Source organism: Thunnus thynnus, chromosome 1, assembly GCF_963924715.1.
Source record: "Thunnus thynnus chromosome 1, fThuThy2.1, whole genome shotgun sequence".
NCBI lineage: Eukaryota > Metazoa > Chordata > Actinopteri > Scombriformes > Scombridae > Thunnus > Thunnus thynnus.
In genome coordinates this window covers 10,754,931-10,771,901 of record NC_089517.1, presented here as the reverse complement: position 1 = coordinate 10,771,901, position 16,971 = coordinate 10,754,931, and the positions used below count along the sequence as shown (strand labels likewise).

At 38.4% G+C, this 16,971-nt stretch overlaps 2 protein-coding genes across 4 annotated transcripts in view; one reads left to right on the top strand and one right to left on the bottom strand.

The window, feature by feature from the left end:
- The window catches only part of coro2ba (coronin, actin binding protein, 2Ba), a 50,468-nt gene extending 41,095 nt beyond the window's left edge, over positions 1–9,373 (bottom strand). Inside the window, exons 1-3 of one of the 3 annotated variants that reach the window (XM_067583212.1) lie at positions 9,289–9,373; positions 8,095–8,286; positions 4,022–4,135 (exon numbers count right to left, since the gene is read on the bottom strand). In XM_067583212.1, the coding sequence (XP_067439313.1) occupies positions 4,022–4,036 (15 nt within the window). In that variant the 5' untranslated portion in view covers positions 4,037–4,135; positions 8,095–8,286; positions 9,289–9,373. Of the gene's footprint in view, positions 1–4,021; positions 4,136–8,094; positions 8,287–9,275 lie in introns of all 3 variants that reach the window. The other 2 variants (XM_067583068.1, XM_067583135.1) reach the window with 2 other exon arrangements.
- Positions 9,374–9,428: 55 nt separating this feature from the next.
- itga11a (integrin, alpha 11a) overlaps positions 9,429–16,971 on the top strand; it is a 71,943-nt gene continuing 64,400 nt past the window's right edge. The window contains exons 1-2 of the mRNA XM_067582957.1: positions 9,429–9,516; positions 11,783–11,845. Of these exons, the coding sequence (XP_067439058.1) occupies positions 11,827–11,845 (19 nt within the window). The 5' untranslated portion in view covers positions 9,429–9,516; positions 11,783–11,826. The remainder of the gene's footprint in view (positions 9,517–11,782; positions 11,846–16,971) is intronic.

Sequence of the window (16,971 nt, the reverse complement as noted above, 5' to 3'; positions counted from 1 at the left end):
CACCACTGAGAGCAGCATGCTGTATGCAGCACTAAGCATCTCACTCAAAAAACATATTTTCTTATTTTGATTTCTACTCATTTCATGTTACAGCCAAATTCATTCGTAATATCAATATTCTGCAGATAAGCAATGGTAAAGCTCATTACTATCAATAGTTTTACCGTACAATGATAAGGTAGCTTTGATAAGATAAAGCAAGACAAATTTACCGTAATGGATTAACTACTGTAGCTAGTAAGTAAGTCAAGTGCTGCTATTATGAGCAGAGGATGTTACCACTATATTATACTTTCAATATTGTTCATCAGTATGTAAAAATAATGTGATTTGTTGGGGTTAAGCATGCACCACCAGTTTAGCCTTTTAAGAAAAGAAGGACGAAACTGATTTTTGGTTTACTGTGCCTATGTTTTCCATGTGGGTTTCAGGAAACAAGTATAGAAGAAATAAATATTCATCCTCTTCCTCCATCTCCATAGCAGCCCCTCAGCAGCGAGTCTTTGTCCCAGCACTGTGGCAGCATATCCTGTTTCATTTGGCATAGCTACAAACAGAACATCCTCTATGCTCATAAACCTACAGTATAATAACATAATCGAGCAATTTAGTGATGTAGTCCCCTCAGGTTTTAACAAATCACATTATATTCAATTTGAGGTATTATGATATTTGGTAGCGGTATATTGTACTGGATAAACCTCCAGGCCCAGAGAAATTATTGCCAGTAGACCAAAGTGTCTGTCTTAAAAAGCTAAAGAGCTTATGGTCCTGTCTCACAGACGACTCAACTCAGTAAGGCTGTGTTTGAAAGCAAAGGCCATGGATTTAAACATGCCATGACCTATTTTCACTGTCAGCAGTTTGTCACAGAATGAATGTTTCTCTCTCTCTTTCTGTGGATCTGTCTATGACAGTGAGAAGCAAATTTCTATTCTACTCCTGCGCATTTCTCATTTGTATGTATTGGTGGTTGGTGGTTGGCCCCTTATGCCCCGTAGAATATTAGATATGTTTCAATGACACTCCAAGACGGGCAGACTTAGACAAGTACTTGTAAGTCCTACTATCTGCATATGTTGGTAGGTTTACATTCATTACTGCTGACAATCATTCTAACTAGTAATGTGTGCACATTTGCTTTTAACAGCAAAAAAACTTTATTTGACAACTTTTATAGGCTTTTTTCACATAAGACATTTTGACATGTCACAGTATGCAGGACGCACAGTACGTCATGACTTACATGGGATACTTGAATAGAAGGGACTCATCACTCATGTTATTAGTAACACCTGTTCTTGTCAAAAATGTCTGCTGTGAAAAACTTAAACTATTGAACTTTTAATTGAGTTTTTGCATAAACATGTATGCAGATATACTAGGAGTCTATCATCAAAGTGGCAATACTCCTCTTATAAATGCACTAAAGTGTGCAATATTATAGTGTTTAGTTTAGTTTAGTTGAAGTGCTGGTGTTTTTAAGCCAACACAAACATTACATGAACTTTATTCTTCATTAAAAGACAATAAATCAATGTCAAACTTGTGTAAATGCTTTTGTCCACATTGAAAATCTTTTTAAATTTATGCTGCAATGTTTTGAGGTTAGCTAAGATATTACAGATCACGGTCTAATACTAAGTAGGCATTGCAGAGACTGTCTTTCCAGAATATTGTCAGTTTGTATGCGTGTGCTGAGGGGTTGAAGGCTGTTTAGCCCCGTCAGCATTGAGGCGCTTGTCCTGTATCCCTCCCAAGGTGAATTCTCTGCTGTTGGCAGGCAGAGCCATGAAAACAGCTCCCTAGACTCTCTCTCTCTCGCTGCTACTCCCACACACCCATCATCTTGTAGATACCACTGGGTAATGTGTTCTCATACCTTTTTTTACAGATGTCAAAGCACATTTTTATCTTCCTTTTTTTTTCTTCACTCCCTCCTCCTATCTTCATTTCCAAAATTGCAAGTAAGAATCAAAATGCAATCAAAATTAAAGAAAAAAAAACACACATTGGTGTATTCATTAACATTTTCTGCACCGCTTTTGGCCTTGTCTACTGTCAGATTTAGGCTTTGGCTTAATGCCAATGCATGAGCACCTGACCTTTTCCTCTTTCAGTTCTCATAGTGGAGAATGCCTACCTACGCAGCAGCACAAACACACACACACCTCCCACACAATCTCTTTCACACACAGGCAGGAAAATTGTAGTTTGAGAGCAATCGTCTGTGAATTTATTTGGTTCTGTGTTAGAGATTGCAGCCTGGAAATAAAAAAAAGACCCTTTTCTGTATTACAAGAACTATTGTGTGGAACTTACAGGTGTGATCATCAGTGTGAGTAAATAGGACATTGTCCTGTGTCTACAGTAGGCCATCTATTTTGGTCCAAGTTAATTCTCTTCATGGGAGTAGGTGTGCTAATTTCCTCTGTGTCTCTTCCTGTTTTTCTTCCTCTCTCTCTCTCATTCTCTGTCTTTCTCTCTCTCCTCTTTCTTTGTTAATTGATTAAGAGGATTCAACCGGCTGCTGCAGCCTCAAGCACAGACTGCAACCACCAATACACACTTGGCTGCACACAAACACCCACCCAAGCGGGCTGACACGCCTACTTTAAGATCAGCTTGTGACTGCTAATACACACACACATACACAGACACACATGCAAACACATTTGTTGTTGTCACTGACTTACATTCACTCCCTGGAGACTTAACAAAACCATAACCATATCAGTACATGACTAACCCCTATCCTAACCCTAAACTTTAACCAAGCACTAAATCTTAACCCTACAATTTAGTGGTTTGCCTTATGGTGACCACCTTTTCATCATCAATTAGGGGGTGAGTCCCCATAAATCAACACTTTTAACAGACTTTTGTGCCTAAAATTTGAATCACAGAGTAGATACTGACATTGCAAAATCCGAAATACTCAAATTGTGTTTTCATGTATTCAAGTATTTGAAAATCCACTGTAAGCCAGAATTTGCATATTCTTTCTGTTGATTGGTATTATAAATGACAGATGATTTCTTGCTGCAGTTGCTAGCATGCAAAACACAAAGACAGTGTGGACCTGCTAATCAGCTTCATATTCTTTGTGATACAAGTGGACAAAACCTTTTAATAAACCAAACATGCAAAATATCACATATACACAATGTTTCTCAAAATGTGTACATGTATTTTATGATAATTGAGTTTTAAAGGAAGACTTTTATGAGATTATGGCACCTAGAAAAAAACTGTCCAGATGCCAAGCCTGATGTTTAATTATTTCTATGCATAACAAGTAGGGCTGGGCAATATGAACAAAATCAATTATGGACAATCAATATTTTTGGCTAAATACTTTCATGCCGATATTGCGACAATATTGTAGGGATGACTATTGGTGCTTTAACAAAATATTTACACAATGAGATTTTTGATAAATAATCATTAGTAATGTAATATAATGACTAAGCGGGTAAAGGCAAATAATAGAACAGCTGGAACAGTCTGGTAAGTTCAGAAAATTACATCACTTTACTGAAATGCAGCCTTTAAAACCAGCCAAATATAACACTTTTGCCTTATCACCATATTAAGATACGTAATCTCATAATATTGATATATTGCCCAGCCCTAATACCAAGTCTCATTATAATGAAGTTTGTACAGATGGACAGATAAAAAGAGCAACTTCCTCATGTCTAGAATGAATTGTTGCCATCCTGTAGTACAGCGCAGATTAGATACTGTAATCACAGAATTAAATTTTGATCTCATCATAACACTGCATTTCTAACGGGAAGACATTCATACGAACACACATGAACACGCATCATCAGGCAGCAGCATCCTGATAACCTTGCTCTCCCCGGCAACTCTAACACTACTCCAAAAACTCATCTTCACTCCTACACTGACGAAAACACACACACACACATATTAGAATAATGCTTTGAATAACCTTCACAGTCCCCTCCAACCTCCGAGCCCAAAAGTTGTTACCCATCCAAAGCGGTCTTACCTTTGTGACAGTCATGCAGAATCAGTGGTTGAGGAGCAGGCCAGTGTCCCCTTGAAGCATAAAGCAACGCCGCAGGAGTGGCAGAGTGATGAGGAGGAGAGGAGGGCAGCTCTGCTGAATATGCAGAGAGAGAGAGAAAAGAGGAGGGGACAGACAGGTTAGTGTGTCTGGCTCAGTAAGTACAGAAAGGGCTGATTGCTGCTGCAGTGAAGTAATGGCTGGCAGTCGGCGTGCGGTTGGTTACTACAACAGGGAAAAGCTCCCCGCTAGGATACACCCCTCCCTCCTCCCTCACCACGCGCGCACACACACGGACACACACACCGATGATGCACACAAAAGTCTGGCTGCCCTACTCTCTCTCTCTCTCTCTCTCTCTCTCTCTCTCTCTCTCTCTCTCTCTCTCTCTCTCTCTCTCTCTCTCTCTCTCGCTCAATATGATTAGTGATGGGCTAATACAGCTTATTGATGAGCAGGCAGGCAGGGCTGCAGGAGGAGGCGGGGAGCAGTGCTGCCCGGGACAGGAGAAGAGAGGACTGCAGAAACCGAGAGAAGGAAGGAGGGAGGGAGGGAGGGAGGGAGGGAGGGAGTTGGATGTTGTGTCGCAGTCTGCTACTCAGGCATGGAGCTAGCTGCACGTCATCCGGTGTGTATGACTGCGTGTGTGTGTGTGTGTGTGTGTGTGTGACACAGGCATTGATGGGAGGTGACATGAACATATTTGATTTTTGCACCAAATTAAGTTCAAATTATAATGAGTCTAGTTAATCCAGCATGTGGAAACACAGAGACTACAAATACACAACGTAAAAGTTATAAATCTGTACTTGAAGACGCTCTTTGACTGTGTTTATCTTCTTAGCCTTCACCAAATCCCTACATGTATGCTTTAATCTAACCCAGAACTAGAGCAAGGCAAAAATTCAATATTATTGTTCATGGACTGTCAGTATAATTCATTTATGATATGATCATATTGTGTTATTCAGATTCTGTTGTTTAAATCAATGATTTCAGTGAAAATACAATCAAAAAGTAAAACATTTAGTTATTAAGGTCTGAGTGGAAAACAGTTCATTGCAATAAACATCAGTTTGATTTGATTTTTAATACATTTGCCAAACTGTGATGCAGTCGTGGACTCAGGCTGTCTGAGGGGGCGGGGCGAAAAATATAAATGGCGCCTGATACATTCAATGGGCCCCATCAGCAGAGAACAGTGACGCATGTTTGGTATAAAGGCTACATCCCGAATTAAGATTATTATTTTATAGGGTGATTCAGAATATAAGGAAAACAACACCTCTGTATTAAAAAGGATTTACTTTTTAAACATTTTTGTAAACATCTCTGTAATAAAATACGGGGAATATGTAACATTTTGTTTATTTTTCAAACACATCTGTAATAAAAACATGGAACTATTCACATTTTGAGAATTAACTTTTTTTGAGCAGTCTTGTCAGGGAAGCGAGAAGCAAGATTGTTGAAATCAAAGGAGAATTCTTTTGGCCATGAATTTGTAAATGTTAATGACCTCATTATGGTCAACTGGGACGTCCCTCTCAATGGACAACAGCAGAAGATCTGAGAGTCTCTGTTTGTAAGCTGGGTCTTGATCAGTTTCAGTTTGGAGAATGAGCACTTGACTGTTGCAGTTGTCACTGACAATTTATTTTGAGGAGTTTATTCTGTTAGCAGGGTTACTCAAACTGTTCTCTTCCAGATTCCATAATAGTTTCATGATATGATAAATTTTTAAAACTTTTTAACATGCCTAGGCAGAGGTTTGAGTTGTACTGGACATCCCTCTAATTGCTAACGCAAACATACCTTTATCTCTCTCATCTCCTACATTGCTGCCTCTAGCTGTATTTTGCAGATCCCTTTGTATTGTCTTCAACTTTCTGTCTCTTCATGGCATTCTGTCATCGTAAGGTAACTCAATGCTATTCTCCCGCTCTATAAATGTAAGTTAATCCATGCTAAAGGGTTATAAATGCATTTTGAGTAAAGAATACTCTAATGATTTCCTTTTAAGGTTTTACAACACCACAAGGTTAATTTCCAGTTTGCACCAATTCTTTAGTATAGAGCTGACTAAGTAGGCTACATATCTAGTTAGCTAGCTGCTATGATCCATCTAGCATATTGTTTAGCATGTTAGCATATTGGACAGGCCGACATATAAAACCAGTTTAGAAACTAAATAAATAAAATGTAATCCATACACTTGTTTTAATTGCAAAAAAGCCTTGCTATGTGATCTAGCTCACAAAATGTTGTAGAATCAAGATTACATTTTAGATTGCACTGACCCAAACAATCTAAAGGGGGTGTGACTGAGCAAACTAGTGAGTAGTTCAGTATCAAAATCAGTTGAATGGAAAATTATCAGCTACAACAACTACAACATTTTTAAGGGTGCTTTATTTTCCTCATGGTCAGCCTACATAAAGGATACATTAATTCATACCAAAATAGCCAGTTTACTCTTTTGTAAGGGTATCTTATAGGGCGCAGTATCTCATTTTCATCAAAGGAAGGGCACTCCACATGTTTTTCTCCCATACAATGCACCCTATAGGCCACCTAATAATGTTTTTTCTTTCATTGAAAGAGCACCGAATTCTGCACTTCTGTATGTTGGAATAAAGTATTTTGTATCATATAGGGGAACCCTTGGGAAACCCTAAATGGCACATTTTCCACTTTTTTTCACTAGAAGGGCACCCATACAGAACCTCCAGCTCACACCATTACAATAGCAACTCATAGGGCACTGTATTACATATTGTGTGGGTACTATACAGGGTACTATCACATTTTCTTCCACTGACAGAGCATCCATGAAGGCACTTCATTCCAGATTGTCACATATGGAGGCCCTCTATAAGGGCACTTCATCTTGATTTACCCATAACTAAGACAGTGATTATAGAACTTCGTTATGTTTTCTTCTTTGTGCTGCCACCTTAGAGGGCACTTTCCAGTAATTTTTATATCCTCAGGGGCACCGGGGGGGTCGGTTGCCCCCTGCCCCTCCCCTGTCCGACAGTGTTGTGATGTATATCACTATCACAAAATATTCTGATTAATGTCAGAATACTAATATCAGCCCTAGGTACAGTATACCCTAAACTTACTGCTAATGCAAACTGTAATTGTGCACTTGTGTCCTTCACGCTATACCTTCTAATCTTAAATTTAAATGCAGTTTTAAGTCTTAAAGAAAACAATTGGCATGATATACTCATTTTTAAGGACTTTTCTCCCCTTTTTTTTTCTTAGAAGGACACGACCATAGTAGCACAGAAGCACCCGCCCACCCTAACAGAGTAACACATCTTAGTCATACTAATTGTCTAAATAGAGGGATGCTAGAGACAGGCCAAGATTCCAATTCAGTTACCATGGTTTAACTTCCCGTTACTGTGTGAGACTCTTCTCTAGTGGCTACAACCCACAATACCGGCTTTGTTTTGTGCATCTCCATGTACATGCTTGAGTGTGCGTGCGGATGTGAACTGTAAGTGTCTGTACAGAAACAGTCACTAAGACAAAGACAGAAAGGAAACCATACTGAATGACAAGGCAGAAATGATCATGCTTGAACATTACTATTTTCTGTCTTTATTCACAGTCACTCATATTGTCATTCAGTGGTCACTAAGCTCCTCAGTCTCAGTCTTTAGGAGTATCATCTGAGGCCCCACTCTCAGCATTTCCTTTCTGGAACAATAGTATTTCCTGTGTCTGTGTGCACATGACAATACTCTCACTAAAGTTGGGCTATGGTAGAACTCAGTTGCGCATATTCAGTATGTCTTATTGCTTACAAAATCTGAAATGCTATTCTCATAGGCCATACATCATTGTAAGAAATACACATCATAAGAGATTTGTGTCTTTGTGTCCTACAATAAATGAACTGATGAACTCAGGAGCACTTTTTTCCTCTCAAGCCTTTTCATTAAAACTTCAAACCACATTTCAGCCCATTTAAACAAAGAAGTTAGAAGAAATTAGTCATTTCTACAACCTGTTTGAATTTGATCTTGTGTGAAACTTACATGTCATGCCATGGCACTCATTGAAGTTCAACTCTTCAGGGTCATGGAAGTACGTCATCTTTCCAATTTACACCATTAAAGAGATGTGGGAGTAACCAACATCATCTATTGGGTGGAGGTGGCAAATACAGTGACCTGCAGACATGGAGGAGCCACCATGTCTCATATGTTCCACCAGACGACTGTGTGCTCCTGTGGTGGGAGGAGAGAACACTTTTTATTTGTATTTGTAGTAAAAGTCAATATGCATGCATGTCAACACCATTCATTTTGATAGATGGAATAATGTAGACAAATGTGTTCACTGTCTGGCTTTGCTGTATGAATAACATCCACAGTTCCTTGCTGTTCCAGTAAATGATGGAAAGTCTGTTTTGCATTATGAATTTCATTTCCTTGTTGTTTACTATTCAGACCCTCTGACAGCTTTGTAACCTGAGGAAATCCACCATAATTAACAGTTTGCCGCCCTCTAGTGTTGAGATCATATTATTACCTCCAAATTGTTTGGCTCAAATACTATTAATGTATCTGACTTTAGAAGACTTAATAACTTATTTGATAAGACTTGTAAATTAAAGGGTACATACTTGATCTCTAATTGTGGATTTTCAAATTAATTACTTATTCATGAGTTTCAATTCTACATAATAAAGAGGTAAAACAAAATGACCCCTCTATGAAACCCAGCTAGAGTGTAATGGGAAGTCTATTAAACAAAAAACAATACTTTTTCAACATTATATTATTTATAAATTTTGTCAAGTCAAACAGAGGAAATGATTTAGCACAGACACATTTCATGAAAACAATAAGTTAGTGAATGATGTGCGTGAAGCAGTCTCAAGAAAACACAATCTTTGCAGTTTTCCGAGATAATTTAATGGCTCAAGAGAGTTTCTACCCATTTGGACAATGACAACTTAAAGTTTACAAGATCAGTTAAAAGAAAAATATCAATAAGGAAGTTCAGTGAAAACTACAATCTCCATGGCAACGTGGTAACACTACCCAATCACATTAAGCGACAAAATATGACTCTGTCCGCGACATAACAAAATTCTCCAGGTGCGCGACAAGAAAAAAGTGTCGAGCGACACTTTCATTTCTGTCGAGCCATACTTATCAAAAGTGTCGAGGACCTACCATAAATTAGCCTTGACGTTACAAACAGAGTTTACCTTTAAAAAGTACCTGTAGGTCGTTTGACAGTGATACTGCTGTCTTCAAGACATTTATAGATTCCTTAAAAAGTCTTCTATACAGTTGAAGCAAAAAAGTTAGTGTAATGCACAATAACAACGATTTTAACAGGTTTTTATGGATGCGGACAAGCCAGTGCTCGTCTTTAAACTAAGATGGCGACCGGAAGTGACTTTATGATGATAAAAGTGTACACCTGGAGATATCTTCAAAGTAGAGGTAAGTGTCGTCAAGTGTTTTTTACTCTTTTATTTTTAGGGTTGGTTAAACATTAGCTATCGAATATTCTATAATCAGATATAGTTACAGAAGAAGCACAAACTAGGGCTAACATGAACATAAGGAACACATTTAATTGGCTTGTAACTTATTAAGCTTGCAAGATAACAAATTAAGCCATGATGCTAGCTAAGATTCTAAGTTAATGTTAGCTGAGGTATCAACCTTGCTAGTAAACTGTGATGACCTGTACATAGCCTACCATAATACATCCATGGTATATTTCAGCAAAACATGAGCTGTTTATAATCATACAGGATTGAGAGGATCCGACATTTTCATAAATGAGGTGACAGGAAAAACACAATTATTTTGTTCAAACAAATTGATTTCACGTGTTACTCCCCTGTACAAGCTGAAAGTATTTAATCGTCTTTGTGCGCAGTACGTATCTTTACTTGAAATTAAATGTCCAAAAACTGGGCTACATAAACTCACTCAAACCATTATCTTATCCAAATAGTGAAATTCCGATTTCTGAGAAATCAGGCAATTAAGCTCAGTTCAGGTTTAGCCTTAAATTGAACTATCCATATTTACAAATTTATGAAGATTATTTCCTGTTATCACCCTACACTCAGGCTGACTTAACACTCCTTCCCAAACAAACAAGGCTACAACTGAAAGCCTGTAATTATCTGTGTATGATGGCTGTCAAAACATTACTGACTTTGTTTACATGGGGGTTTATTGAATTTAAGAAATAATCAACAACGACTGTATCGAGTGAAAAACATGAATTTTATGTAAAATGAAGCTTCTCTACATTTACTACAAACACTGAACTTTTTAACAATTCCAATTTAAATATCATTTATGCATTAGCATTTTTATTTTTTTGTTTCTACCAGCATAGGCAAGCTACTTCATATTTACACACCCATCACCCCCTTTCCCCATGTGTAGCTTGTACATAGGTACACAAGAAAATGCGTAGAGAAAAACAGTTCTAAACAATAGGCTGTACTGTTCATGCCTCTTTGCACAGTTCTGCTACAACTTGTAAAACTGATTGATTGTTCTCTTTTAAAAGCTGAGAAAAACTGTTCCTCTAAATCTTCACCTACACTTGTAATAGAGTTCTCCACAGCTGATAAACCCTATAACTGCAGCACTTAGATAATTATTGGTAGCAATAAGATGTGCAGTTAGATTTCTGGAAGTTTTTACATCTACCAGTTGACCTCATCTTTTCTAATATATTTATACACGGATTCCCTTCATTGTTTTACTAATCCTGATGATGCACATCAGTGCTTCAGGGGAATCCCTATTGATTCATTTTCACAATGACTAACATGTGAGCCAGCAATATGTTGTGAGGCATTGCTTAATGAATCTATACTCAGCAGAATACTGTTACAAAAGACAAAACATGATGAAGCTGATGTAACCACTCACTCCACCATGACTCATGCTGACTACCTTTCATAGAAAATTGGCAAGGATGTGCAAACCGCCAGAAAAATCAAGAAGCTTACCTAGGGACCCCTGTGCTTTGGCGCCTCAGCCAACTCACATTCAGAAACCACATTATAATAACAGTCAATGGAATGACTTATCTTGCAGACTAAAGGCTGCTTGCATATGCAATTTAAAAACCGCAAAGTAAAAACAATTTTATGCTTTAGATGAAGCTGAGACACAGGCTTGTACCATCCCATCCAGCATCACAGAAACTGAACCATGTAACTGTACCATCATTCAGTGGGTAATCGGTTGAGCTTAAATGTCCCACCTAAAATACCAGAAAACAATGGCTGTAACTTCATTAAACTTAATTATTACTATCTTAGTATCCTAATTTGTCATAATTCGGAAAATGAATGAATCTGGATATTTGTATGTTTTGGTTTGCTGTACTATCTTCACATCCAAAGTCAGAAATACTCTCCTCAGCTGTTCTTGAAATTGCCTTTATGGGCTGAAGTAAGCCCAAACTGCAAGTCTGCTGGTGAACTGGTAGCAGAAATCACTACAAATCCACAACACACAACTTCCACAACAAGCCCTTAACTGTGGCTCAAAAATATTGAGCTCTGCCCCAAGTTTAAATTAAACATAACAAAATATGTCCTGGACTGAAGCCTATCCACAGGTGGCGCTGTGTCTCCATGTCCTAGAACACACTGGCATACTTGCACATACATTACTTTTTGTGCTCTGTCACAAATTTCAGTATTTCTTTTTCATTTTTCTCCCATAGAGGGAGAAATAAATGATGGTGAAAAATGATGGAGGAGAAAGAAGATGATGATATACAACAAAGGTATGTGGTTAGATTTTAATCCAGATCTACAGTATATGGCATACACCACAACCAACTCAACCACCAGAATAGCCAAGTTCTTATTTATAGTAATGAGCAGTTCCCCCTATTACTACCCCCCTCCTCTCTCCCCTCCTTGCTACCCTGACTGAGCCCCCCCTCCCCTTTGGATCCTTTAACACTGGCCCACCACCGCATGATTTCCCCTCACAGAAATTGTTGCTCTAGTGGAACATTTAATGTACAGGGGCTCAAATTTCGGCTTCCCCAGTGCACAGCACAGTGTTCCAGCCAGCCACAGTCTGCACACAAACCACTTCCTCTATCTGAAGCAAAGTGAAGAAGAAGAAGAAGAAGAAGAGAGGAGGGGGACAAGTAAAACCATGAAGAAATGGATAAAAGCAAGCAAAGCAGCTGAAAAGAGGTTGACAGAAATAGGATGTAAGAGAGCAAGTGGGAGTGAATAAGGTTCAGGTCAATCGGTCTTGTGTATTTTGTGGGAGAAGAGACTCCAGAACCCTTCTGAGTGTGGCTCTTTGTGTAGGGAACGCATAGCTCAACCATGAGTAGACAATTCCACAGTTTATTCACACAACACACGTATCACTCCAGTCTTGCTTTCTCTTTAAGCCATTTTCCAATGTTTTTTAATTCATCCAAGTCTCCTCTCCAGCTACGTTTCCTTTCCCAAAGCCTCTCATTTGCTCTATTTTTTCACCTGCTGGTCATTGGGACAGATTTATGGAGTCCTCTATTGGAAAAAAAGCCTCCATCCCTCTCAGCCCTCACTGGACCTGATTCATGCTGGTGTCAAGGAGAGATGCTTCTGAATTTAATGCTTTTATACTGTTGTTTTAATTTTTAAAACATTGCATAACCTCATTCCTTGCTGTTGTAATGGCCTTGGTAACCCTATTGTTGAGTTTCAGATAGTTAGGCTTATAAAGGTAATAGATAATGCAATTTAGATGTTATAAGAAGGGAGATATACCAGTGATTTGGGGTTCAGTGTTGCTCTCATTTGGAAAGGAACCCAACTTGGTAACCAGGCACATACAGTATACATTCTTTCTTTATTTCTCTTTTTTTCACTGTATATCTGTTTCTCTCCCTCTCTTCTATACACATTCACCACACACAGAGTCTGGAAAACAACACACTCACATTAAGTCAGTGACAGCAGTACAAAGGCTTAACATGTGGTAGCAGTTAAGCAGACCTTTGCAATCCAACAGACCTTAAATGAAGAAAAAATTGCAGGAAGCATAGCACACGACTTCTCATCAAGTATAGATACGACAGGAGAAAGATAACTTTTGCCCCGTATGCCTCATCAAGGTCTCTCACAAGTGTTCCCCCATTGTATGACATTAGAGGAGACTCGAAAGTTTAAAAAAAACACTGCTACCCTTCTCCATTTCACTCATTTTCTCTTTACAGCCAGGGACTATATATTTGGCTCTCATAAAAGTCAGTAAGCAAGGGAAATCACATTCTAAACTTATAATGCCCTGAGGATCCTTCACTGAACTGATTGAGTGAGTCAGTTTGGCTGACACTGTACATTTAAATATTCCTTTGGTCAGCTCTGTCCCCACCAATGAGTATAAAGTGCCTTTTATGCTCATTTGGTTTTCATTTGGGGCCAAGTTGAAGGGTGCCACACTGGCACTTGACAAATATCCGACTTGTTTATTTATATTTTATGGCTTTGCTGTGCCATAAAGGTGGTGAGGCTTGGATATTTAGTCCACAGATAATTCAGATATTAAACTTATCCCAATGTAAAGACATAAAAGATTATAAAAATATGTATTTTTTTAAATAATCACCCTTGATTACTGATTTAGTGACCATGTAAATAATTCTTTTCAATGAAAAACCTTCACAGTCCCATTTAAATTCACCCTTTCTGTCATCCATTAGTTAAAACACACACAAATTATGGAGCAGTTTTTGTCTTTTTCCTTCTTTTTTCTAATTATGGTCACCTGAGCAGGTTGCTTTGATTCCCCATTGAGATGATAGTATAACAAAAACAGACGTGGTGTGGATGTGGTTGTGTGGTCTTCCTATCTCAAAACAGACAGGCTAGCTCCTAGTCCAGTGTTAAGTCCAATGCTCTTTCTTCAATTAGTGCAGCTCCCTTCATTGCTTACACAGCTTGTTGGCAAGCCTGAAGTTTTCACTCCCAGGCTTAGCACTAACAGGCCACGGCTTATCATATAAGCAATGGAATGCTATTGAACCTTCAGAACCAGAATTCTGCATCCCTTCCTGTGTGCTGCCAAAACTGAAAGCAAAGACGCTTGAATCATGTTTGCCTATTCTTCAGGGTCAAAAAGTCAGGTCATTTACTTGAAAACTCAAGAACGTCCAAATGTCTGCCAGTATAAGAATTATTTCTGGGTGGTTCATATCAAAAATCTCTGTGATCCTCAAGAACTGAAGGATTTGTTAAAATTTATTAGATTTGTGTATGGTCTTTGACTCCTTCTGTTTACTGCTCTGTTGTTGCATTGTTTATATCAGACAAATGGCTTGAATCCTAACTGTTTGGGATTGATTGCATTCCAACTTCCGTCTTGATTGTGTCTGGTAATCAAACTTGGAATGCATGCAAAGGCTGATTAGTGCCAGCCGCCTGAAAACAGTGGCATATTTCTACCACATGGAACAAGTGACATAGTGTCCAGACAGTCCAGACATTTTCCTTTATTGATCGTGACATGAATTTGTTAAGATGCAATGATGCACCGAGGTATTGGATCATACTAAAAACTCTTGGGAGGCATACAGGTGTACTTTTTCAGACTTTAGGGTTCTGTGAATTGATGGATAAAACAAACATTTCAAAAAGTTAAAAGTGTTTATTGTCATTGTGACTAATACAGTCCATCTGCAATTTGCTTTACCTTACGAGGGTGTAGATGTCCCTCTCTAATGCTTCATCATGTAGCAGCTAATAGTTTATATGCACATACACAGCTGTGTGGTAACAGCTGGCGTTAGGAACAAGTATTTGAAGCTGTGAGAAAGAATACAACCGCACTAATTAGGTGAAAGGCCTGCATTTCTTTCTTGCTTGAATACCAAAAACAATAATTTAATTGTCTAAATCTGTGTTTCCAGTGTGTGAAGGGCTTGCAGAATGCAGACTCATTTTGCATTTATGATCTATTTGTTGGACGATGCTGTCGTAGAGGCATACAACCTGATAAACTGTAAAAATGAAAGAACTGATATTTTTAAGTTGTCTAAAGCAAATGACTAGTGATATGAAAGCAGAACTGAAGTCTACCCAAAGTCATCAGGTATAGAATGGACTTGGTGCTCATAAACTGTGTAACTGAACAGGGGCTCCAGCTGTCAACATCCACAGGGGCCATATTTACCTGTGCCTAGTAGAGGAAAGACGCCCAGCATGCAGGGACTCTGTACAGCTCTGGACATTGCTCCTGGAATCATGCCACAGTCTTACAGTAAATCACAGAGCAGTAGGGGTCGTCGAAAAAGTTTAAAAGTCTGAGTTGGTATTTCCAGCTAAACATCTCATTCCTGGACACCAGCTGTTTGGCAGAGGAAAAATGGGGCACCAGCCAGCTATATATCTCAGTGTTTTTTGGTAAAGGTAGCTGTGTTAAGTTTGCAGTGTGTCCTGCATAACTGGCAAAACTGTGGTGCATCTAAGACTGTTCAAATATTGCTAAAAGTGGTTTCAGAGTTTCAGAAATGTTTTATTTTTATGATCTAGGACACATGCAACAGAATTTGTGAGCATCAGCAAATCTCCTCCAAAGCTTGAATTCAAAGCTTCACAGAGCTTTGTTTGTACCATTTCAGAGCTAAATCTGACTCAGTTTTCACTGCACACGTAATCCATTGACCATTATTAAATACAGCTAAGGATGTGTAATTTCTAACACATGTACGTGTCTTCTTTGGAACAGCACACATAATTGTTAATTTTCATTGGCACAATAAAGTATAACCAGTGTACAGTCACCCCATTGTTTTTGTTTACATGTGGTCTACAGTCCTATATGAGTCATTTAGATGAAGTAACACATAATCCACATTCAACTGAGAAACTAAAATCATTCAAAAACATTGCAGAACAGTTTCTTTCTGTCTTTATTCATATACAAAACTCATTAGTTTGCACTTGAGACAACCAGGGCTTTGAGCCATGTAAATCTTAATAGTTGAAACTTTGTAAAATGCGTTTGTTCTCTAAAGAAACCAATAACATTCCTGATTTATTTCAGAATGTGCTATCATTTATTCAAATTAAAACTTAATTTATCCAGGGTATAGTGTCACTGAGAGCAACAATCTTCTTTTCAGGAATGCCCTGTTCACACTCAAACAAGATGTTAAGTACAACCACAGTCTGGTCTGTTGGCCCCTGAGCAGCTGCACTCAGTGTTTTGGTAACATTTACATTTTTATTTGAAATTCTCCCCTGTGTCCAGGGGCCTTTGACAATGGGGGCCTTGGCTGACCTAAGGGCAAGGCCCTTGGTGTTAAGAGGCCCCTGGCACCAGACCAATAGGCTTTGTGAGTTATCCATCCCCCATGGTACATGCCACAAAAACGCATCTCATATTATATATGAAAAAATTCAACATTCCTATGTTTCATGTCCAAGATGTTATTCATTCATGTCCTTTTAAAAATGTTGTAGAATCATAATTGAACAAACCATTAACTATTAACTGCTATCATGGAAAAACATGTCTGTCCAGAAGATATACTGCAATAAATTAATATGATCATTGTCCCATTTATATTATCACAAATATCTTTTAGTTTTATTTCAATCTATGTATAGAGAACAGTTTAACTTGTGCTGAGGTAGTGTCCCCCTTGAGTTTTCATCAAGGCCCCCACTCTAATCCTGGCAGATGCTTTTAAACACAATGTACAGAACAAACTATAACTGGATTAGAACCCATTTAGAGTAGACACCTTCTGCTTGCCAAATTAAATATCTCTCTGAAAATACAAACATAGTTAGCGAAACTGAATCTGTCTTCTCCTGAGCAAATGAACTGCCAACTTTGGTATAAAAACAAACAGAAAGCTAAATCTCTAGTAGGAACAGTAGCAGCCTGGGTGTAAAA